The following is a 26,528-nucleotide window of genomic DNA, read 5'->3' on the forward strand; positions in this document are numbered from 1 at the left end:
TGTTCATTTTCAAAAATCAAATGCATCACGAGAACAAGGATGTAATTAAATATTCAAAATGAATATGAGAAAACAAACGAAAGTATGATTTGCAGCCCTGGATATGTGTGGCATTATAGCCCTTTTAAAGATCCATTTTTATATCACTCTGCCTTTATAAATTACAGACAATAGATTTGTGTGCCTTTCATTCACATGTAAAGGGTTTATTACTTTAGCACAATTCACTTGCAGTTGGTCTCTTTGCATCCAGATCCACAAAAACATCATACAAAAGATGCAGTATAAAATATACCAACAGTATATACACGATAACAGAAAAAGTGTGGGAAAAGCACATAAAAACAGAATGGATGCTCAATATCCTGTTTTTAATCACAACAATCATGCAGAGTGTTTTTGCAAATAATGTCCCATTATTGCATATTTCTGTCACTTCTTTTTGTTCTCTTTGCAGGCCACTACATATCGCTGGGCGACGTTGAGAGGTGGAGAATAGCCATCGGCGTAAGATGTATCCTCAAACAGAACGGAGTAGTCATCCTGGGGCTGGAAAAGAAGTGAGATGTGTCAAATTGTATGGAAATTATTCTTCTACTCATTTATAATTGGTCTTGTGATGCCATAAAACCCATAATAAAGAAATATTCTAACAGACTAACAACATTAAAATCCCATGAGGGTTTAGAGAAGCATCTTTACAAATAGTGATACCATCTTCAACATAAGCATCTCTGAAGCCTCTTATCCTACACTTCAATCAGTCTTTTAACTCTTTTCATTCTTGTTTCCGCTCACCCGATGTGGCGGCGTGTGGATCAGAGCTCTGTAAAAGCAGGTGGTCTGTGGATAGAGGGCTAGCACCAGCTGATCTTTACTGAACAGAGCCTCTGGGTCGGTCTCTGGGTTTGCTTTCCACTGTGGGAGAGGAATGATTCTTCTCCGACTCAACGTGTGTCTCCTGAATAAAAGAGAAAATGAAACAGTGAAAAAATGAGGAACAACAAACAGGTCGCAGTTTGTTTTAAAGCACTCCTGGAATTACACTTCTGTTCAAAAGACTGGGGTTGGTTGAATTTTTTATTGTTTTTGAAAAAAAAAAAAGTCTCAAGTCTCACCAAGGCTGCATTTATTTGATCAAACATTCAGTAAAACAGTAATAATGTGAATTATTATTACAATTTAATATTGTAATAATAATGTTTGATATTGGAATATATTTGAAAATATAATTTATTCCTGTGATGCAAAGCTGCATTTTCAGCACCATTACTCCAGTCTTCAGTGTCACATGATCCTTCAGAAATCACTCTAATATGATGATTTGGTGCTCAAAAAAAATCCATTTCTTATTATTATCAATGTTGAAAACAGATGTGCGGCTTAATTTTTTTTGTGGAGACCATAGTGCATTTTTTAGGACTCTTAGATGAATAGAAAGTTCAAAAGAGCAGCATTTATTTGAAATAGAAATCTTTTGTAAATAAAAGGTCTCTGCTGTTACTTTTGATAATTTATGTGTGCTTGCTGAATAAAAAATAAATAAATAAAAAAAACTTTTGAACAGTAATGTATCAATTTAGATGTGGGTGAAAATTATTGAAAAATGGCATTGTACTTACTCTTTACCCTCTTCATCAATGTCATCCACTTCATACCTGATAAAAGATAACATTATGATGCTACATTATCATTTCACACAATCAAGTTTTAAAGCTATAGGTAAATATAAATAAACAGATCAACTGGAGATCAACTGGTAGATGATTACTTGTTGGTGGAGTGATTGTAGCTGACGACTTCCGCAAGAATCCACTGTTCATCACCATCCACGGCCTTCACACGTGCCGCCACCTTGTCCCCCTGCTTAGCCACATAGTCACTGCTTGCTGGTATAGCGCCACACAGTGGTGGTGGACTGAAGGAGTAAGACAGGAATTAATTAACAATCACTTCGACTCAATATTCACTGAATAAATGACCATTTCTAAAACAAAGAGAACATAGGAGATAAAGCAGGAGACTTTGAATGGTACCTCTCGCCAGGTTTGCCAATCCAGAGAGGAAGGGTCATGGCCGACTGTTGTAACAGGGTCATCAGGACACCTCTGCGCATGGTCTTTCTCGGTGGGTCGGTGTCACTGTACACTCCTGCCATCCTGGCAGCTACAGAAAGAGAAGAGGTCGATTAGCTTCCACAACTGTCCAAATGCATGCAGATGCACAAGTTTACATTCTAACATCCCAGACTTACCAATCCGTCTCTCCTCCAAAAGGGATTTAATTTCGGCAATCTTGTCAAGTGCCAGACGAAGTATACTGTGGGATGGATGCAGATAAATCTAATCATTTAACCCTGTAAAGCTTGACATATAAAATAATATCTTGAAATAGAACCTTTAGAATTTTTTTTTCTTTTCTTTGGAGCATCATATTTGATACAGCAGGTATGAAATATGATATATGAAAATATGGAGCTCATACTTGAGGAGAAAAAAAAAAAACCACCTCAATTTTATTCAGAGGCCCAAACTGAGCAAAAATATGCAATTGCTGATATTTATATGACCAAAAAGATGAAATTCTACTAGCTTGTAATGTAAATCAATGAGATCTACTTACAATAAAAAGTATATAAATATTATTTGTCACTCTACATCTTTCAATAATATGTCTTAATAAGGTAAATTATTTAAATTATTAAATTATTTAAGGTAAATTTAAATGCTTAGAAAGCTCTGTAGGTTTATTGTAGGGGCAAAATATATAATGCAATGCAATACAGTGATGATTGAGAGATGTACAAATAAACATTCCTCAAAATCCTTATGTATCATATTCAATACTCACATTTTAACCTAATTTTCTTTCAATTATTCAACAGTATGAATGATTAAGTAAACCTAAGTTGCTTCAGTCTAGTAAGTGTTCATATTACTAACAATACTAACAAAATATCTGTAAATATTTCACAGCAAAAAAAGACATGTCAGCAAAATGCATGTAGCAGATTGTGTACAACAGGTTCTTTAGCAAAGTTTTGATCATGTTGATAAATGTCTTTAGAAATTTGAGTATCAAATATGATACTATAAGCTTTGTAGGGTTAATAATGTTCAAAAAGTCTGTCATTCCAGTCAGCAGACATTTGAAAGCTTTGGGTAAAAATTACCACAAGATGGGGCTATATAACCAGTAACCACAAGATGTTTCTGTTTAAATGAAAGTCAACACTGAAAAACATAATGTCAGGAACAGATCATCCAATGAATCATCTTGTGATCATTAAGTATTTCTTACAGTGAAAATGCATCCTTTGCATTAAAGTGAAGTGGTGCAACAAGGGAAACCAAACGCAGCAACATTTATTCACGTCAACTTACCCACATTCAGCCTCTGCATCAGCTTTAGCTGTAGTGTAAAGACCCCTCAGCTTTGTCCTATAATATGGAGAAGCTAAGTAGGAAGATATAAGTAGTTTTATTATGGAACAGAGATAGCAGACAAGAAATAAGAAATCAAATTCAAATATACAAATATAAAGTTAAAAAGTTCTCATTTTAGACAATGCAATAGGAAATCATGCCTTACTTTTATTTTCTGTCTGCATCCTTTCATGTGTTTTCTGGATGTTGAGAAGGTTGTGCTCACTTCTTGATCGCTCTTCCTGTGTATTTAAGAGAGATTAGAGTATACACACTGGGTGCAGGCAAAGTGTACAAAAACAGAGTGTTTCCCAAAGCATATAAACCCAAACTACACGGATCATGCATGAGAAACAGTTGTAGTGCTTACCTGAGTTTGCTTTATGAGCTGATGCAGCTCATTCAGCAACTCTGCGATTTTGGTGTCTGCTGAAACTAAAGCCATTGTATCTGCAAGAAAAAAATTATTTCAGTTAGAAATATATATACACATTATATATATATACATATATATATATATATATATATATATATATATATATATATATGTATGCGTGTATGTGTGTGTGTGTGTGTGTGTGTGTATTTATTTATGTGTTTCTCATTGTTTCACAAAATCACGTTTTTACAGTTTAATTAAAACAGTTACATTATACAGCACCACCACACACAATGCTCAAAGCACAGATAATGTTGCCATAATGCAATAATTCTAATAATAATGCATTTAGATTTGATTTACATGTTTTTATTTAGCTCAAATCCACATACATAATAGTGCCCCATGGATTGGATGGATCTCAGATCACACCCTCCGCGCGCACACAGATAAACAAGAAAAGCGTGAATCTCACCTTCAAACACAAAGTTTTGCGATGCTCTCCGGATTCACCTTGTGTGCTAGTACACGAACTATGATCGAAAAACATTTATTTATTAAACTTTTGCTTTCCTTAACGAATTTAGGGTTTGTTTTCGCTTTGCATTGATTGGTTAGCTCTGTAGCTAGGCCTCGTACGGGCACATTGAGAGGACAAACTTCATGGCATGTTTTCAAAACGCCTTATTGAAAAAGAACTACCGTGGACTTTGTAAATGTTTTAGAGTGATAAATAATTAGTCTACTACTAATGGTTAATCATACTGATAAATTATGCAAATATTTCTAAAATATATACTGTTACTTCAATATATTGCCACTATTATGGAATTTAGTGCACATTACATAGTCTAAGATAATGTGCCACAAAAGATAAGATCATCATGAGTTATCTTCATTATCATTATCATCACATTAACCTACATATTTGGCTAGTTAGGTTTAACTAAGTTTAAGTTTAAATGTAGAATTTCCACTGTTTGATCAGGTTGTCTTTGGGGTTGTTCTTAAATTATTTTTTTTTTATATTTTATATTTAATTTTATTCAATGTTTTATTATTGCTGTAGCTGGACAATGACACCATTTTCTTTAAGAGTTGCTGTGCAGCCAAAATTATATACCAGTTATCACTGTAAAGCTGCTTTGACACAATCTGCATTGTAAAAAGCACTATATAAATAAAGGTGACTTGACTTGACTGTATTTTACACAATTAATTATTGTTATCTTGGTTTTATGTTTAATATTTAAACCATCATGAGAGAGTAAGGATGGAAAGAGATCCATATAGGAGAAAAACAACAGCAAAGATGAAATAAAAGAGACAAATCATTTAGAAAGTAATAAGCCTTATATCTGACCTGAACTTTACTGTCCAAAGGCTGTGAACGATGAGATAATATGGAGTTAATTTTCAACAGACATTTTGAAGGCAGGGTGAAAAACAAAACAGACAGACAGCGATAAGTGCTAGTTTATCTGGCACAAAAATCCTGATCTGGGCAAGAAGGAAGAAGAAAAGTAGAGAGATTTGTTATGTTGTCATAGCTGAATTCATGTTGGCTCAGCCAATAACTTTGTAAATATTTACTGTACAGAACGCTGCACTCTCACATGATATTAATTTGAGAGCCAAGGCAAACAAGGCAAGGCAAAATAGGGAAAAAGAAGAATGTGTACTGAAAAAGCAAAAAAATGAAAGAGATTAGTGAGAAGAAAGGTTTTGTTTTATGAGAGAAAACATAGAATCAACTCTGATGATGAAGACCACTATGGTTAGAGAGAAAGAAAAAAGAGAAAAACACACTGTAGTACATTGTGTTTTACTCACTATTGTTTATGGCTTTGGAAGAAGAAATAAATTGTGTAATCTTTTGCAAAGTATTCGCTTCCCTCATTTCTCACGTAGCTCATGCACTCACGGAAATAAAGACTATGTCTTGGAATATTTGAGCACAGTAGAAAAACTGAATCTGTTGCACTCGTACTCTGTCATTACAACAGCACAGAACCAGAGGAGTCTTACTGTAAATGAACGTCAGCATTGCCCAAAAATATCCACAGCACTCAGCCACAAAACAGACCTCTGCCAAATTCCACTGGAATGACTAAAAACCTTTATGTGCTTGAACAATGGAGTGCAAAAACAGAGCATGTCAGAAAAAAGTAAAACAATAAATACATTATGCATAGACTTCATATTAATAAACAACAGACCATAAATAAGCTGAATGACTAAAAAAGTTTATCTTTATATTTATTATAAATTCTAATCTTTTATTTGGTTAAAATTTCTTTCTTTTTTTTTTACAGTTATTAAAACTGTGAACTGTTTTCAAATTTTAGTATATTTCAAAATGTAATATATTCCTGTGATGCTGTATTTTCAGCATCATTACTCCAGTCTTCAGTGTCACATGATCCTTCAAAAATCATTCTGATTTGATGCTCAAGAAACATTTCTGATTATTATCAATGTTGAAAACAGTTGTGCTGCTCAATATGTTTGTGGAAACCTTATTTATTCAGGACTAAACGATGAATAAAAAGTTCAAAAGTATTAACTTATTTTGCCTTTTGAACAGCTGTTGTGCCCTCTGAATCTTGTTTACGACATCTACCATCAGGGACTAGGCCATGCTAACCAGCAAAAAACCTTGAACATGTCCTATAAAAGTGTTATTTAGTCTATGAACTGCAGTGGGGTGGAATATTTAGTCTGCTAGTCTTTGCTTTGACGGTGCAATAACGCTTGCCTGAAGGCAAGGAACAAAACAGCTTGTGACCGGACTGCAAAGAATCTTGAAAGATGGATTAGGCTTCGCTTTGCCAGTGGAGGATGTGGTTTTTGCCAATTGTGGCAGATTGCATCCTATGATCTTCGGTGCTGATGACAGAACCCACTGTATGCAGTTTGTTATGCTTGATTACACACACGTTCAGTGGGTCTGTATAGCTATTAGGCACACAAGCACCACTGACACAGAGAATAAACTAAATTAGAGAGGATAGGACACTGTGAATCTGGCCAAAATCACACTACAATGAAGACAAAAGACATTTCTTCTGCTGTTTTTACCAGCAAGTGCAATACAAAGACAATTCTCCCTATAGTCAGTCAAATTAATAGGTTACACTGTTTTGACAAACCTAATCATCTGGAGTAGATCTCCCTCCAGCAATGAATAAGCAAACTAAAAGAAAATGTAAATAGACATTCACACAAAAGGTTATTGAAATGAGCCTTGCATACTCCCTAAAGACAAATGTGTAAAATATTTCCTTGAAAACAGAGAAGCGGGTTAACGGGTCACAGTCCACAGACGGACGTGAGAAGTCTGAACACAAAGTCAGGTGTAAATAACAGAGAGAGAACATTAACTGAATTAATCTAATCTTTCTAATCTTTATCAGATAGAAGCAAATACACTCAGAGAGATGGAGAGAATTAATGAAAATAGGGATGTTAGACGAGGCCTAACCGAAAATTTAAAAAATGTGTTATTTTGACTTCCTGAAATAAAAGAAGAGCGCAAGCAGTCTAAGTTTTGTGAAATTTATCAAGTGAAAATATAAAACAAAAGTAGAAGTCAAAACAAAAACAATGTCAGCTGCTCTGAAGGACATCCTGTCTGGCAGTAGGCGAGGTCTACAGATCAAACATTAACTCGCATCTGATGCAACTTTCCTTCTGGTTATGTTGACCCCATCCACAGGCGGGGAGCTGAAGGAAACGAAGGCGGAGCGAGGTCTTTAAAAACGGGCGACTTACAGGCTTGTAAACAACCGAGGACAAGAAAGAAGACGTCTAGACAGCTCTATAACTGAACTTCGCATATTTTCTAGCTTTTCAGAGCTAAACTTCTGTTCGTCTTTATCCACTGTTGCTCTAGAAGTTCGAGTTTCGCTCTTCACTGTCAAAATGAGTAACCACGTTGACGTGAAAAACATTGAACCGACCACCTTTGAGGACCGCTACTTCGATGAATATGAATACTATAACTTAACAGACCGTTATACCGGTAGGTTTTAAAATAGCTTTATTGTTGTTGTTGTTAGTAGTAGCAATCATTATTACCCTATGAAACTTTTATGATTTTTACAGTAAGTTTTTTATTTACATTTTTGAGAGTCGTGTCGAGTGTTGCCATGGCTGCTGGTTAGGCTATCAGGCGTTCGTTCATGCTCTACTTTGTTCATAATGTCTGTTGGTTCTCAGTTTAAACTCATCCTGGTTCACTGACTTTTCTTCTGTGTTAACTACAGAGTGCACTAGTCGCAAAGGCAGGACGAAGAAGGAGGCGAGTTGCAACACGAACAGACAGAACCCCGGGGGACACGAGCGCAAAATAGTGGAGAAACTCCAGAACGCTGAGAAGAAATCCAAAGAGTGACGCAGAAGAGGTGCGTGTAAACATCTCTTTCCACATTAACTTTGAAAGGTAAAAAAAAAAAAAATTGATGGAATAATCATTTGTCTTGTAGATTCTATCGGACGGCTATAACTGGCAACCGACCACAGGTGTCTCTGCGGGAAACGGGCGCTGGGCTGCAGAAGGAGTGACTTCATGAACCTCCGCCTCAGGATCAGATGAGCGGGAGGAGGCTGAGTGAAGCTCCCGGTCCAGTGACTCGTGAAGCGGAGAGTTTTGTCAGGCACACTGCTCTCGTGTAGTATGTGGTGGGCCCTGCAGAACGAGCACCTGTTCAGAGGAACCGATATGCTTGTGATGGTGAATTTTAAATTGTAGCTTTGACCAAGTGTTGACTTTGATCTGTTTGGTGTTTTTATTTTTTTTAAAAAAAGGTCTTAAAAGGTCTTTTAATAAAGAGCACTTTTTTTCCATCAAACTTGAGATTTGTTTGTTACCTGCCGCCTCTATGACCATTCAAGTCATGACCGAAATGCAGCTACCTTTCACCAAAAGGGTACAAAATGGGGCCTGAAACTTATAAAGTAACTTTTCCAAATAAATAGTAAGTGCGTAAACACCAAAAAATGTCAAACCACATATGAGCAATTTAATTCATTTTCTATGAAAGTTGAAAAATGTCTAAATATGGTTTTAAATCATAATCCATCCAATCATTAGCCTACCTTTTTTTTTTTTTTTTTTTTTTTTTTTTTTTTTTAAAGCAATATTCTGTAAATTAAATGGACAACATTTATCCTATTATAAAAAGTAAAACAAAATAACAGATTGGGTTTCCTTTTAGCTTTAAACAAATTCAGCCTGTGTTGTAGTCAAGACCACCTAATCTGAGACCAAGACCAAAGCAGGGTGAGACCGAGTCAAGACCAAGACCACACCAGCACTCTTTAAATTCATAAAGATCCACATTACCGCCTGAGAAATGACTTATTTTTAATCAATAATTGGAATAAGACACTATACAGAGCTGTTTACCAATCAAATGAAATCATTAAAAACAAAATTTATCTTTGTACTGCAGAGGTGGTAGAAGATGCATCTGAATTGGTTACAAATGCATAAATAAAACTGAAAATATTTTTTTTATGAATGTTTATATAATAGCAATATCATGTTTGCAGTCATGCTCAAATTTGTGAAAACAGTTCTCTTTCTTGTGATAATTATATCACGTTATAATACAAAAATCCAGATCTCATACAAGTACTTTTTTGCAACAATATCTTGAATTTTGTGAGCATTTGTATTAATTTTGGTGGCATTTTTGACACAATCCCTCATTAATTTCTGAACTGGCACAATAAATAAATCATATTAGAAATAATTTATTGATTGCATCTGAAGCAGTAAGTTTTACATCCAATCATATTAATGATGTTAATAAGTAAATCAGACAATGCACCAGCAGTTTGTTGTAGTCTTGACTGGTCTTGAAACATAATCCCAGAGTCCTCTTAGTCTGAGACTAAGACAATATAGAGTGTGGTTGAGACCTTCAAAAAATGGTCTTAAAGGGTGGGTTCACCCAAAAATGAAAATAAAGTTTCACCCTCATATCGTTCTACACCCGTAAGACCTTCGTTCATCTTCAGAACACAAATTAAGATATTGTTGATGAAATCCGATGGCTCAGTGAGGCCTCTATTGAGAGCAAAGCCACTCTCAAGGTCCATAAAGGTACTAAAAACAGATTTGAAACAGTTCATGTGAGTTCAGTGGTTCTATCTTAATATTATAAAGCGACAAAAAAATACTTTTTGTGCGCCAAAAAAAACAAAATAACGACTTTTCAACAATATCTAGTGATGGGCCGATTTCAAAACACTGCTTCATGAAGCTTTGAAGTAGGGCTGGGCGGTTTTTCCGATTTTTTCGATTAATTCGAATTTATGTTTTGCCTCGATTTTATTATTTTTTGAACCGAGAAATCGCGATTTTGAATAAAAATGTTAGCAAGCGTTCAATTAGACATGTTGACAATACAGCAATGATAACCGTATTAGGAGAAGGAAATGATCCGACCTCACGATGGCGCCGGCGCGCCTGATAACTGCTCTCATGTGACGCCCTATGAACGGAGAACACATCACTGTTCTTAAGCGGCTGTTCATTCAGTAATGCGTTATTGCGTTATAAAAATGAGACGCAGGCAGTGGAATGAGAAAAAAGTTTAAAGTTATTAAACGCGAGTTGAGCTTTTTTTTTTTTTTTAACTTGACCGCCGTGTTTTTACAATGCCGTTTCATGGGTGAGACGCTGCAAAAGACGCGAGACACAAGTGCAACACCTAAACATGTCCGCCAAACATAAAAACAATAGGACAAATAGCGCAATGGAATGCAAACAACAGTAAATCTGTTTGATATTTCATGTTTGCATGATGGTGACAGGCTGAAAGCTGCTGTTGTTTTCTGTATTTACAACGCATTTGCTGTTAATAGCCTATTACTGGTGTTATTTATTGCTATTTTTGGCTAAGAAATATTTAGCATTTTCTTATTTTATATTATTTCTGAGTAGGATGTGTTTAAGATAAGTTTGTACAACATGTCTTCATATTTCAGGCATATTTCTGCAAAGATATTTAACAAATTGTTTTACATTTACACCATGTTGATCACTTCATGTGTGGTGCACTTGGAGTGGAACTTTTTTTTTAACCAGATTGTTAATAAAGAGAATGTTACTTAAATCATATTGTAGTTACGTTAAGGCGACTAGTTAAACAGTTAAAAAAAAAATAAAAAAATAAATCGAAATCGTGAATCGGTCAATCGTTCTGAAAAATCGAGATTTAATTTTTTTGCCATATCGCCCAGCCCTACTTTGAAGCTTTACGAATCTTTTGTTTCGAATCAGTGATTCGGATCTCCTATCAAACGGCTAAACTGCTGAAATCACGTGACTTTGGCGCTCCGATCCACTGATTCGATTCGTAAAGCTCTGAAGCAGTGTTTTGAAATCGGCCCATCACTAGATATTGTTGAAAAGTCGTTATTTTGTTTTTTTGGCGCACAAAAAGTATTCTTGTCGCTTTATAATATTAAGATAGAACAAATGAACTCACATGAACTGTTTCAAATATGTTTTTAGTACCTTTATGGACCTTGAGAGTTTGAATGGCTTTGCTCTCTATAGAGGCCTCACTGAGCCATCGGATTTTATGAAAAAATATCTTAATTTGTGTTTTAAAGATGAACGAAGGTCTTACAGGTGTGAAACGACATGAGGGTGAGTAATAAATTACATTATTTTTGGGGTGAACTAACGCTTTAAGACCGGTCTTGAGTACTACAACACTACTGTTTTGCATATTTGTGCACAATAACATAAGTGCAACCCCAAATTTTTACCAAATATTCTGCCTTACCTCCTACTTAAGAATTTCCTGTATTAAAGTGCAAATGAAGTGCTCCAACTGAGCCAGCATACCGCTAAATCTTTTTAACCTGTCATGCGTCTCTTGACACAATGCCACAATGTATACTTACAGCAGCGTAAAATCCTCACAGAGCAATATCTCATCTCGAGACAGATAGAGGGCAGTAGTGAAGCAGTATAAAGACGTGGAGCTGAAAATGAGACGTGGAAATGAATTTTGCACAGAGGATTATCTAGAAGCGCCATGTATCTCATTTAAGAGCGTTTTGAAAAGCATGTGAGTATAGGGAGCAGTTCAAAGCAAATATGACAGTTTCTATTAGTAGCCTTTTCAACAGAAGCGAGAAGTGGAATAAACTAATTGAACCACTACACCCGCACAACTCCTTACGCAGACATTGTGAGCTCTTTGCATGTGCTATACTTCATAACATGTTTCATAAATCATATTCTTCATATCAAATAACGTATTCAGTAATTGAAAATTATGCTAACACTGAAAATAACAGTTAAATAAACTCGCGGGACGAACAGTTGTGGCCCAAATCACAGGCAGTTTCTTAAACAAATCTGTTCAATAAACGAACTGAATAAGGAACCGAAAGAATACGAAATTTAAAACAAATTTTGCCTAGGGTGAGTTATGCAGACTTTTAAATTATGTCCCTAATGTTGATAGATTTATATTAGGTTAATTCAACATGTAGAGATATGCACACAGAAGAAGCAAAGCATTAGATTAAAACTTAATCAGTCAGTAGGCCAAGGGAATCTCTCTAGGTTGATCAGTTTTTAACTCCTTTTCTTTTTCCAAACGTGTTTTGAATGTTATCAGCACATGAGTGTCAAGAGTAAAGAGCTCAACTGCAGTCTAAAGGCACATAGAGGTTTACTGTAATGTGCTGCCTGGGGAAGGATATAGACAACCTGGTAAAAAAAAAAACAACAACAAAAAGAACAACAATACAAAATAAAGAAAAAAGCAAGATTATTTTGCAACGTACACGAAATGTCTCACAGCAAAATAACACATTTGAAGTAGGCTAGATAAAATGCAGAACTGTCTGAAATATACAAAATTTAAATTAAATTTGAGAGGGATGCAGATTATATTCATTATAACAACTTTATATTTATCCTGCTACAAAAACAGAAATTGTTTCCTCTACACCTCCTCCTTGCACTTTGCTTGTACCGTTAACACAAGATAATCCATTTATGTCATTCTCCCACAGACACACTGTGGCAGCGCAATCCTCTTTTTCTTCCTTTCCCATAATCTCCGGAACAAACGTGTACACATGGTTAGAAGATTTCATAGAAAAATCTTAATATGCAAATAAAGTCTTGTTCTGTGAGTGCACAAAGTTTCCAAAAAAGTCTATTAATCCACCTGAATTACTCAAATGTAGGCCTATAGTTTTTTACTTAATAAATTCAGCACTGGACTTCATTTCCAAATGGAAAATGGATGAATTAAAATAAATGAACTGTATTAAAAATAGATGCAAAAGTAACAGGATATCAGTAACTTTGTGGAGCAGTTTTAAAAATACATTTAAAGTACTGTGTTCACCCCCTCCATCTCTCAATCCATTTCCATCCTATCGCTATGGGTAGAGAAGCTCCTCTTGTTGCCTAGCAACAAGCCTTTGGAAATTCCAAAAGAGACCACAGAGACCATAGACTACCTCTCCTCATGGTGCATGTGTGTGTGTTTGTGTGTATGTGTGTGTGTAGGTGAAGACGGATGGGTGCAAAGAGTGTGCGTAAAGTCAGAAACTCTGCTCCGCATGTCAGACATGCAGGTGCGCAAGTGTGTGTTCCTCTGCGTGTTTGTGCATTTGTATGAATGTCTCTTCAGTTTGAACATCTGGAGGGCCCCTGCTGTTGCAGTAAGAATGTGCGGTGGGGACGGTGCAAGTGTCAACTGGTGTGAGAGTGTGTTTGTATGTATTCATGCATGAGACTACTTGGGTCAGCACTCGTGTGTATGTGTGTGTGTGTGTGTGTGTGTGTGTGTGTGTGTGTGTGTGTGTGCAAGTAGGTGTTTAGATATTCATAGCACACTTTGACATGATCCCTCTCTATCTGCACACACGGTCATGGAGAACATGGTGCTACACACACATGGTGCTAATGTGCCTGTCACCATATTTCTCATTATATTGTCATGTCAGTTAGTCTCCCTTTATGCGTGTGTGGCGACTCACATATGAAAGTGTGTGTTCATTCCTTAGGGTATCTATCTATCTATCTATATATATATATATATATATATATATATATATATATATTCATATATGCAATAATATATACACACCCTGGTCAGAATTATTGGCACCCTTGGTAAATTTGATGAAAGAAACCTGTGAAAATAAAAATGCATTGTTAAACCTTTTAATCTTTTATTTAAAAATGTACAAAAATCTACCCTTTCATTGAAGTAAAAGAATTGAAAATGGGGGGGGGGAATCTCTTTATGAAATAAATGTTTTTCTCCACACGTTGGCCACAGTTAATGACAGCCTTTTATTCAATACTTTTTGCAACCTCCTTTTCCCAAGATAACAGCTCTGAGTCTTCTTCTATAATGCCTGATGAGTTTGGAGAACACCTGAGAAGAGATCAGAGACCATTCCTCCATACAGAATCTCTTCAGATCCTTCAAAATCCCAAATTCTTCATGTTGGTGCTTCTTCTCTTCAGTTCACTCCACTCATTTTCTATAGGATTCAGGTCAGGGGATTGGGATGGCCATGGCAGAAGCTTCATTTTGTGCTCAGTGACACATTTTTTTGTTGGTTTTGATGTTTGTTTTGGATCATTGTCCTGATGGAAGATCCAACCACGGCCCATTATAAGATTTCTAGCAGAAGTAGTCAGGTTTTGATTTTTTTAGATTTTTTTATCTGTATTTGATAGAATCAATGATCCAATGTATTCAAGATGTCCTGGACCTTCGGCAGAAAAATAGGCCCACAACATTAAAGATCCAGAACCACAGAACCAGGTCGCGTTTGAAGTTCCAGTCATGTCTGACAACTGAATATGCTGGAGTTTGTTTTTGGAAGAGAGCAGAGGATTTTTTCTTGAAACCCTCCCAAACAACATGTGGTGATGTAGGTGCTGTTTAATATTTTTTTAGACTTTCTCATCCCAAGACTCAAGACTATTTTCTGCAGTTCTCCAGCTGTGATCCTTGGAGAGTCTTTAACCTCTTAAACTCTGCATTAAGACAATATAGACACTTGTCCTTTTCCAGGCAGAAACATCCTAATTATTGCCCTGATGGTGGAACTGGGAATTTTCAATGCTTCATCTATTTTCTTACAGCCATTTTTTATTCTGTGAAGCTCAACAACCTTTTGCTGCACATCAGAACTATAAAATTAGGTTTTACCCCTTGTGATGGATGATTAAGGGAATTTAAGGGTCTTTGTGTTTCCTCATATTTATACTCCTGTGAAACAGGAAGTCATGGCATGACAATTTCATGTTCCTAGTCACCCTGCTAATAATTGTGGCCAATGTGTTTTGGAGAAAAACTTTTTTTTCATAATGTGAATTGTGAAATGTGAAGGTTACATATTTTTGCGAATTTTTAGAATGAAAGATCAAAAGGATCAACGTGTGATTTATTTTCACAGCCTTCTTTGATCATATTTACCTAGGGTGCCAATAATTCTGACCAGGACTGTGTGTACAATAATATAATAATGTATATATATATATTGAAATAACTTTTTTCGGCTTTAGTGTCAGCAGACACCAAAATATATTTAGATATTATCTACATATATATTTTTAAAATGTGATGATAAATTTTGATTTTACTGGGATTTTATACTTTTAACGCACTTTAATACACTTTACATGCATACTGAACATGTTGTTAAAGGATTATAGCTCATGCTAATATATTTGCAGCCAACACTGATATTGAAAAAAAAAACATGCACAAGTAATATGTGTTTATTTTTTGTGCTTTAATGCCACTTAGTCATTCCAATCTGCTTGCTGTTTTCTGCTCACCTTCTGGCTCTGCTCGTCCCATACCTTATTTCTCTCCTCCTGGCGCTCTTATGTTATTTGTATCAAACCAATTATCCATCAATTTTTCTTTCACTCTCTTCGTCATCACCTGTAACTTGTTTTCTTTCAGCTCAGTTTGCAACTGGTTAACAGTGCTAGGCTAAATAATGAGACTTGGCCCTATTAATCTCTAATGGCCATTAATTAATTGAGAGGATAACAATCCAGTTTTAATTTCATACACATTAATGTGCACGACTCTTAGACTCTTCTGGCTTCTCCTTCGCTCTTCCCCCATCAATAATACCCACCCTCCACCCTTTCCCTGAACCTTTGAAGGTGCTTTTCTCTCTTCTGCTCTATGACAAGACAGGAATTCAGATGTCCAGAGTCCAATTAAATCTCAATTTGAGTTTTGTTTGATTAAAAGAGAAACGTGATAAAGTGAAGCGAATGGCATGTATTCTATTGCACTTCAACAACAATTGGTATTGTTGTGCAGCAACTCATTACCATGGTGACAGCCAGGTCGAGTTTAGGGGATATGACATCATTGCTTTGATGTCTGTTAGTGTCAGTGTCACTGTCACTCAAAAGAAACAGCAGCTCTCCTATATAGCTCTCTTTTAATCTTTCTTTATTTTCATTTGTACAATACTGAAAGCTTAAATTCACTCCTCTTTTATTTTCATTAAGTCACTTACACATTCAAAAGAAACAGTTAAGAAAATCAACCGTATGTGTTGAGTGTTTACGAATCTCCTGATTTGTTTTGAAGCAATGGAACGTTTGCCTCTGGAAAGATGTGTTGCACTTGAGAGCTCATAGAGAAAACTAATTTGAATTTGAAAGGATTAAGTGTTAAATGATCACAGAAATTCTTTCTGCAGTAAATTTATTTTCAGTTCATTTCTCTCCTCAAACTGAAACATGGTTAAGATTAAGGGACACCAGAGTATGTTAACATTCTGTTTAAATGCCTGTATCCCTGTGGTTTTTTTTTAGGTTTTTTTTGTGCTACATATCTTAAACTTTGATATAATGTTCCATTATTGTCTGCTTAAAGTGAACTAAATTATCCCTAATCTGTGTAGATTAATGTCAAGTACAAAGAGTGCTATTTCTCTTATGTAGCAATCTTTGTATACTTGATACTATATAATTCTTGTTTTTAAAAATTAAATGCATTGCGCACAAAATACTTTTTTTCCAAAACAAAAATAATGACTTTATTCAACAAATTCATCTGTCCCGTCATACTGCTATGCTATTTTCTTTGCAGAGCTTCAGTGTTTACGTCCGAACGGCGGCTCAGTATTGGCCAGCTCTGGTTACATGAGCAGCACGACGCATGCGTGTGATGCTGACGCAGAAGCCGGCCAATACTGAGCCCGTGTTCAGACATAAACACTGAAGCTCTGCAGCGAAAATAGCGTAGCAGTATGACAGGGGGCAGATGAATTTGTTGAATGAAGTCGTTATTTTTGTTTTGTTTTTGCGCACAAAAAGTATTCTCGTCGCTTCATAATATTAAGGTTGAACCACTGCAGTCATGTCGACGGTTTTAACGATGTCTTCAGTACCTTTCTGGACCTCAAAAGGTGCAATGTCGTTGCTGCCTATGTGTGGATCAGATACCCTCGGATTTCATCAAAAATATCTTAATTTGTGTTCTGAAGATGAACGAAGGTCTTATGGGTTTGGGACGATATGAGGGTCAGTACTTAATGACAGAAATTTCATTTTTGGGTGAACTAACCCTTTAATATGTTATATATAAACTTAAACTTGCTGAAACAGATGGTACCAGATGTGTCATTTAACATCTATTAACATGACTGCAAATTATTATTTGCAATTATTATAAATATTATTATAAACCAGGTGTTTTAGTTTATACCTTAAAGTTGTCTTCTTCTGGTCTCTTCTACATAAAAACTATTTCTACAATGGCATACGTATTGCATAATATAAGGCAGTCAAACTAGTTATTCTATAAATGTCAGTGACCTTCTGGGACCTAGCAAAAGTGGGTGTTTTCAGCTTTATATAATTTTCGTTAATTATTACCACTAATTCCTGTTTTAATGTGTTTTTGGGCAACTTGGAACACAAAATAACTTGGCAGTGTTTCATATTTAAGAAATATATTGGTCCCATATTATATTAGGTGTCTTTAGCTAATATATACTAACATTTAAATTAATCATTTGATACAATGCACTTATTGTGTACATACATGTTTTTACATTACTTATATTAAAAAAAAAAAACCTGCATGTAAGCACATCTGTAATTAATTTCTGTAATTACATGTATAATTACACTGTTGACCCTTCCCTTACACCTTAACCCACCCTTAAACTTACCCATACCACCAAACCTGTCCCTTACCTGTATCCCACCTCAATAGCAGCAAAAGTGTTTTGCAATACAATATAAACACAATAAGTACATTGTACTTAATTTTTGATGTAAGTACATAGTAGTTAAGGCCACCTAATATAAAGTGGGACAAATATATAAAACTAATCAATTGTAATGTCACCCAAAAGGTGAAAATATACATTAATACCCAAAGTCCCTTACAAAGGGCATTGAAATCAGTAGCTTTATTGTACAAGAAAGGTTTCCATTGTTACATTTCAGTATTTTTGAAAATTATCGCACTCAAACCAACAAACATTTTGCATTTCTGAAAAGCCAAGGTACTCTAAACATGCACCATGACTAAAAACCTGTATTAGATGAACCTATACCTAAGACAAAAATCAATGGATGGTTCTCAGGAAGATGAAAATTTGCCCTGAAGACTAGGCCTCTTCGGTTCAGTGTTTACAGAAATACACACCAAATCCCTATTTTAAGTCCAAAATGTGAGGCATCAGCAAAATTCAGCCATATCACAACAGAAGCAACAACAAGTTGTTTAATGTTTAGTGCAGTGTTTTTATGATGACACTGAAAGATAAAGTCTTCAATCCTGCGATAGCGATCATGTAATATCCGCATTCTGCAGGTTATAAAATATGAATCATGACCACCACAACAAAACCAGTCCCATGCAGCCAACGTCGCTGGCTTTTGAACTCCTAACTTGTTTGATTCTTCCTAATAGCAACTCCAGTCCTCCACAATCAGAAACTGCCCCAGGCATCTTCCGATCGAGTGCCACTTGACCTCTACGCCTTACATTAAAGGAATAGAACCTAATTAGAGCGGTTCAATTAGACATTGATCTGAGTATGTTAATAACAGCGTGTTCTCAGACCAAAAGGATCACGTACTGAGGCTGAGGGGCTGATCGGTAGCATGAGGCTGGTTAATTGGGACGGCGGGCCTGTGCGGTAACAGGAGGCTTTCTTCAATGTGTGCTATCGCTGCTGCTATCTGCCAGACGCTTCGCTTCGCTTTCATTACATCTGGACCGCAGAGCCTCTGATCAGCGTGATAGCGTCCTAAAAAGAGTTGTATTAAAAGAGGGGCACAACACGGGTGATTTCATAAGCAGCCAATATAATATGCCACACACCTGTGAAAGAGGCGGACAAGCCAACATAATACACAAAAGAAAGAGACAGAACATAACGCACATTCGTTCCATCTCAATCGCACACATGTGTATATTTAAGCATGCCAGAGGAAGAGACAAAAATCCTCTGGGAGGAGATGGAAAGAATAGGGGGGAGAGACAGGAGTGGGAGTGAGTAGGAAGAGAAAGGGTGAAATGCATAGAAAAAAGAAGGGGATCAAGCCAAGGGAGATTTTTAATGAGGAAAAACAAAGAAATGAGCGACTGCTCATGCTACAGACCATCTTTAATCCCCCCTGTCTTGAGAGATTGAGTTAGAAAGAGAGTTGAGGCGGAATAAGATCAGTGAGTCCTCTTCAAAAAAAAAAAAATCTTTGTGAAAGTGTGTGTTCTGATTTTACAATGTGTGTTCTGATATTGTATTGTGCAAGTGTGTGTGTATGTAGGAGTGTGTGTTCTCACGCATGTATCATTAGGCATCATTAGAGCAAATTATATGGAGGGAGAGAGACAGATGCTTTCCTTGGCACATGTAACTGTAGTGAGAACCCTCACACCAACACACTGCAAGGCCAGCAACTAAGACAACAGAAACATAAAATGCATACAAAGCATGCTTAAATCATTTATACTGTATTGAAACAGTAGTGCAGTACTTACAAACCAGGATAAAGGGATAGTTCTCGCTCTGTGTCATACTGTGAGATGTGTATGCAATATTATTTTAGTCTACATGAATTAATTTGCACTGTCAACATTAATAAGCAGGGAGTCTTTATCAGTGACTGCATGAAGGATTTAGATTCCTCTTAAAGGGATAGTTCACCTAAAAATGAACATTTTGTCATCATTTACTTTTTACTCTCATGTTGTACCAAACCTGTACATCTGTGGAACACAAAAGACGATATTTCTCCTCAAACGAATATATTTTTTTGTCTGCACAATAAATGTCCAATATTGTTTTTTTCATGAGCTGTTTGGAATGACATGAAAGTGAGTAAATGATGACAGGATTTTTATTTTTAGATGAACTATTCCTTTAAGAGGAATCTAAACCCTTCAGTCACTGATAAAGGAGCCCTGCTTATTAATGTTGACAGTGTAAATTAAGGTAGAATAAAATAATATTGCAAAAACACTGCACAGTAGGTATAACACAGAGAAAAAGAGAGTGAGAGACTACAACAATAAACAGAAAACATGCCTACAGGAAATGGAATTAGCTGTCGTGCAAGTGAAATTGTAGCACATGTGGCTCAGTCCAAACACAGTTTCTCTTTCCCAATCCATCCATCCCACCGTTTCTCCAGCCACTGCGCATTCTAACAAATATCTCCTCCCATCTTTCCCTCCTTCTCTCCCAAATCCTTCATCCTCCTGTTCTTCTTCACATTTCTGCATGTGTAATCCTATAGATTATTTGATGTTATGCTACACACTCACTATCTCTGTTTCTCCTCCTCTCTCTCCCTCTCTGTCTCTCCCTCCCCCTCCTCTTCTTTCTCCCTCTCTCTTTCTCTCTCTCTCTCCCCTTCTCTATCTCTTTCTCTTGCACCACCTGTTAGTGCAGACCCCTGTGCTTAGGAATTCACTTGTTTATGAGGGAGTCTTTCACACTCACACAATCAAAGGTAAGAGAAAATCCTGCTTATTTGTCTTTGCCTTTAACTTCCTAGCATCTGTTATGTAATTCCATCTCCCGGCATTTCCTTGTTTATTCCTTTTTTTTGTTTGTCCCTCTCTTTGCAAACCCCTCCCTCCCTTTCTGTCTCTCCGGTAATTAGTCAATTCATTGTTAACCCCTTCTTGCTGTGTTAATGTGTTTATATCTTTGGAAATGAAATTATCATAGAGTCCGCTCTGTCCATTTACCGCTGGTCCCCTTAACCTCTCTTTCTGTCCTTGTCCGTGCGCCCCCACAACCTGCACTCGTTCTGCGTTAAGTATTAATGTACTCATGTATGCGTGCACGTTAACCTTTTCACTCTCTTCCTGTTTCTCTCTCACCTCACCTCCACCCCTCAACTCTCATTTGAGGTTTTGTTTTTGCATAATCTTAACTTTAGATGGAGAGAATATACTTCATTCTGGCATAGAGCAGGAAGATATGTGAATAATCTGACACATGGGGATACTGTAATATGAGATACTGTGCATGCAGTGTTTTTTTAAAGCTCTTTTGGAAAGCGTGCGATGCAGACCGCTCTCTCACTCTGGTAATCCATCAGTGTCTGAGTGACTGACTGTGAAACGGTGATGTGCTTCTCATCAGGACCACTGATCTTGTGTGAATAAAAGAGAACATGATACCGCTGATGAGACGCATGAGAGAGTTTAGAGAGAGAGAGACAGACAGACAGATATTTAGGAAAAAAGAAAAAATATTTGAATAAAGATTAATAAAAAATAAATAGATTTAAATAAAGCTAATTATTATAAGTAGTTTTATAGATGTTTTTACTGGTAAAAATATGGATGTGTGTGTCTGTGTGTGTGTGTTTTCTGCAAAAAAGAAAAAAAATATTGATCAAGAAAAGTGTGTGTGTAGTGGGGGGGAATAATAAAAATTATTCAGATATTTTTTATATATTTTTACTAGTGGGTGCAGGACACTATAGTTCATTTATGTAAGTGAGGATAGCAAAATAAAGTAAACTGTGACGTATTATACCCAAAAATTCTTCATACAGTGGACTAGCAGTAAAATTGATAAAAATGTGGGACCAAAAATTATTCAGACACTTTGACCTGACCAAGTGTTATCTGACATAATTAAGATTAATTTTTTTCTGACACAGTTTAACTCTGAGATCTTGTCATATTTTATTACCATTTTTTTAAACTATAGTGAATAAACTGTATTAATGAATTAAATGTTTAAGGTGTCTGAATAAATTTGACTGTATATGGTTTTAAGATATTTTCACTGGACAAAGAAAATTACTATTTCATAGACAAAATTAAAAATAGAACAATAGCTGGAGAGATAGAATGACAGATATATAGGGGTGGGCGATCAGCAGGAGTAGATCTAGCCTAGAGGCAGAAGCAGTGGAGAACTGAACAAGAATTTTAAACACTGAATGAGACAAAAGACAGAGAAAAACAGTGAAACGGGTCTGTATAACCAGATACATGTGTCAGTTGCACAATTAAAGTATTGTGCAGCTTAGTCAGCTAGATTGTACAGCTAGAGAGTATGTTGACAGCAGTCCAAATCCCATCTAGCCATTGTGTTTGGCTTCAAGTGCCAACAGTGTCATAATGTACTGTGACAACCCACTGCCAAACATGTCAGTAATTTACAGTACTGGAATATCTCTCTTCATTACTTCCTCTCACTCCCACATCCCACGGTCCCACCCCCCACTCCGAGGCGTCTTCTCAACAGCCTCTTCATGTCTTGCTGTGATCCAATCTCGAACACTGACATTCATTCATTTTGTGACTGCACTCACAGAGTTAGCGGGTTATTGCGCAATGCGCACAGTTCACAATGCAAAGCAGTAGGCGAGAGAGTCTGCACGCTGCCACGACACATTGCAGAGCGTGCAAGTTACTGCAAGTTTGTTTTTCTTTTTTTATTGATGACATAGAAGCAATAGTGCCAACATGACAGCTGACTTAATTCTAGATTGACTTAACTAGCATTGCGCTAGCCATTTGGGTTGTTAAAGAACTGCTTAAAAAAGAGATTTCCAAAGATTGCGCCACGAATGAGATCTACAGTTGCCCACCAGGAGAAGCACACATAAAGTCTATGTAAATTAGATTACATTGGAATCTGCCACTGGCTTGGTAGTTTCTGAAAGACATAAAATCACTTTTGAATTGAAATGAGCCCACAGAGTTACAGTACCTCTGAAGAAATAGTCTCAGAAGATGAAAAAAATATATAAGATACAATCACATTTAGTTGATAAAAATTGTATTATTATTCAGATTTGTTCTAGTGTGCAAGTATCATTTCTTCCAAAATCTCATTTTGTCATATAGTGATTTTAGATGCAAATTGACATTCCCCTCAGTCTGAGGGGTGAAAAACAATCCTTCGATTTCGGTCCTCGCCACTGAATTGCAAATCATTGAAAATGTTTAAATAAATAATCAAATAAACAGGTTTCATAAACCATCACGGACACGTATTATTATGTACAGCAGGTGGTGGGAAGAGATTTCATTTGAAGTCTGGAAAAAAAATTCTGCTTGGCGTGAGGTTCTGTGCTAATCGCTAATCTTGTTAGCGTCCATGTGTCATGATCTCATTAGCTGTGCTGCACCAATGCCATTATGACAACTTACCTGCCACCACCGTGGAGATAGCCATGATGCCTGTCAAAACAGTAGATGCCCTGATGGATTGACAAGTAGAAATCGCTGCAATGGCATGTAATGATATGCTTTTGGCCAAATGGGCCAAAATTACCTTAAAGGTCAGCTATGTATGAGTATGTGTCCTATTCCTGCATTCTTCCTTCTCTTGAAACTACGAATATGAGTGTCTCCCTTGGCAAGATTTTAAAATGTTTTTGAAAGAAGTTTCTTATGTTCACCAAGGCTGCATTTATTTGATAAAAAATACAGTAAAACAATAATATTGTGAAATATTATTACAATTTAAAATAACTGTTTTGTAATATATATTTTAAAATGTAATTTATTCCGGTGATTAAAGCTGAATTTTCAGCATCCTGCAGTGTCACATGATCCTTCAGAAATCATTGTAATGTTGATTTGATGCTCAAAAAATATTTCATGTTATTATCAATGTTGAAAACAATGTTGTGCTGCTTAATAATTTTATGGAAGCCATGATCATTTTTTTTCAGGATTATTTTATATACACTATATTGCCAAAAGTATTTGGACACCCCTCCAAATCATTGAATTCAGGTGTTCCAATCACTTCCAAATCAAGCACCTAGGCATGCAGACTGCTTCTACAAACATTTGTGAAAGAATGGGTCACTCTCAGGAGCTCAGTGAATTCAAGCGTGGTACCGTGATAGGTTGTCACCTGTGCAATAAGTCCATTCGTGAAATTTGCTCACTACTAAATATTCCACGGTCAACTGTTAGTGGTATCATAACAAAGTGGAAGCAATTGGGAACAACAGCAACTCAGCCACGAAGTGGTAGGCCATGTAAAATCACAGAGCGGGGTCAGCGCATGCTGAGGCACACAGTGCGCAGAAGTCGCCAACTTTCTGCAGAGTCAATAGCTGCAGACCTCCAAACTTCGTGTGGTCTTCAGATTAGCTCAAGAACAGTGCGTAGAGAGCTTCATGGAATGGGTTTCCATGGCCGAGCAGCTGCATCCAAGCCTTACATCACCAAGTGCATTGCAAAGCGTCGGATGCAGTGGTGTAAAGCACGCCGCCACTGGACTCTAGAGCAGTGGAGACGTGTTCTCTGGAGTGACGAATCACGCTTCTCTGTCTGGCAATCCGATGGACGAGTCCGGGTTTGGTGGTTGCCAGGAGAACGGTACTTGCCTGACTGCATTGTGCCAAGTGTAAAGTTTGGTGGAGGGGGGATTATGGTGTGGGGTTGTTTTTCAGGGGTTGGGCTTGGCCCCTTAGTTCCAGTGAAAGGAACTCTTAATGCTTCAGCATACCAAGACATTTTGGACAATTTCATGCTCCCAACTTTGTGGGAACAGTTTGGGGATGGCCCCTTCCTGTTCCAACATGACTGCGCACCAGTGCACAAATCAAGGTCCATAAAGACATGGATGAGTGAGTTTGGTGTGGAGGAACTTGACTGGCCTGCACAGAGTCCTGACCTCAACCCGATAGAACACGTTTGAATTAAAGCGGAAACTGTGAGCCAGGCCTTCTCTCCAACATCATTGCCTGACCTCACAAATGCGCTTCAAAAATTCCCATAAACACACTCCTAAACCTTGTGGAAAGCCTTCCCAGAAGAGTTGAGGCTGTTATAACTGCAAAGGGTGGGCCAACTCCATTTTAAACCCTACGGATTAAGAATGGGATGTCATTAAAGTTCATGTGCACGTAAAGGCAGGCGTCCCAAAACTTTTGGCAATATAGTGTATATAAAGTTGAAAAGAACAGCATTTATTTGAAATAAAAATCTATTATATATTATACATGTTTATAATACAATAAATGTTTGATCAATTTAATGCATCCTTTCTGAATAAAAGTATTAATTTCTTTCAAAGAAAATATTGACCTCTAAACTTTTGTATGGTAGTGTATAATAAATAAATGATAAAAACAAAAATATTGTAGTTAAAATATTAATGTTAAAATGATTAATATTTCCATATTTTATTATAAATAAAAGTATTATACATGATTATAGCTGCTTTTGTATTTCAAGGTTGTCCTACCTTAACAATGATGCTGACTGTACCGTACATTTTCTCTTTAAAATTATCTTCCATGATTGAAATTCTTCATTATTTCTGCTAGGATTAGCTGCAAACGCCCTGAAACATTCTCAGGGGAGCTTTTGCATATCAAGTGTGCCCATAGAACCAAGACGTTGTGGCTAGAACCACGAATAAAGTCAAAAGTGCATTCTCACTTCTTATCAAATTACACACTAATTTTCTCTCCTTCTCTAAACCCATTTCCCATCCTCTCATTGTTCTAGCACGGTAACTCTTAAAACTAATATTATGTGGTCTGAAGCTACTCCAGTTGTGGGTCTCAGTGGTGCTTTAAGCAAAGCGCTTGGTGAAGTCGACAAACCTTAACTGTTGCCCTGTTTTCCAGCTCGGCTCACATTGAGTGTGAGAAGAGCAGGTCGAAATTGAAAGTGTGCTGTGGCACTCAGGTCCGGCAGCTCAGAAACAGTTTTGACAAGCCAGGTCAATTCATCTCAGTCTCTGGAGGTATTACAGATCAAGTGCGTATCTGACAGTCTGTCAAAACAAACAACAACAAACAAGGCTCTTTAGAGGTCTCTGGAAGAAGGTCTTTAATTTAGAAAGGAAGACACAAAGGCTTACCAGTGATTTCTATTTGCATCGAATAAAACTGAGCAAGCCTGCAGGGAAGAGGAAATCGGCCAAGCACTGCTTCTGGCTTCAAGCATAGATTTTTGCTCACGACTTCTAAATAAATCTGAGCAGGGCTTAGATGGCGAGTTCTTAAAGCTAGAGCTCAGCACAAACTTCTTAAGCCGCAGCATCCAAACGCCCACTCTCCTCCAACTCTGAACCTCCAGCCACACTCTTTCCTCACTTCACTTTGTACCTACTCATACTCTCAGCCTCTAGCCTATTGCTCTTGTGCTGTAGTTTGCAGCTCCACACAGCAACTAAGTTGTAACTCTCATGTATATTTATATCCGTTTAACGTATAA

At 36.7% G+C, this 26,528-nt stretch overlaps 2 protein-coding genes across 3 annotated transcripts in view; one reads left to right on the top strand and one right to left on the bottom strand.

Moving 5' to 3' along the window:
* Nucleotides 1-175: 175 nt before the first annotated feature.
* Nucleotides 176-5,307, bottom strand: sgf29 (SAGA complex associated factor 29). Of its 2 annotated transcripts, none has more exons than XM_051886008.1 (10): nt 5,168-5,307; nt 3,796-3,875; nt 3,592-3,667; nt 3,384-3,456; nt 2,255-2,319; nt 2,037-2,166; nt 1,772-1,918; nt 1,623-1,658; nt 799-961; nt 176-549 (listed from the first exon to the last, which is right to left on the bottom strand). In XM_051886008.1, the coding sequence occupies exons 2-10, from the start codon at nt 3,868-3,870 to the stop codon at nt 433-435; spliced, it is 882 nt and encodes a 293-aa protein (XP_051741968.1). In that variant the 5' UTR covers nt 3,871-3,875; nt 5,168-5,307; the 3' UTR covers nt 176-432. The 2 variants fall into 2 exon arrangements, with proteins under 2 accessions (XP_051741968.1, XP_051741967.1); XM_051886007.1 differs by lacking the exon at nt 5,168-5,307 and adding an exon at nt 4,280-4,465.
* Nucleotides 5,308-20,524: 15,217 nt separating this feature from the next.
* The window catches only part of doc2a (double C2-like domains, alpha), a 33,071-nt gene continuing 27,067 nt past the window's right edge, over nt 20,525-26,528 (top strand). The window contains exon 1 of the mRNA XM_051886292.1: nt 20,525-20,821. The gene's annotated coding sequence lies outside the window, so the exon portion shown is untranslated. The remainder of the gene's footprint in view (nt 20,822-26,528) is intronic.

This window comes from Ctenopharyngodon idella, chromosome 3 (assembly GCF_019924925.1).
Source record: "Ctenopharyngodon idella isolate HZGC_01 chromosome 3, HZGC01, whole genome shotgun sequence".
NCBI classification, from domain to species: Eukaryota; Metazoa; Chordata; class Actinopteri; order Cypriniformes; family Xenocyprididae; genus Ctenopharyngodon; species Ctenopharyngodon idella.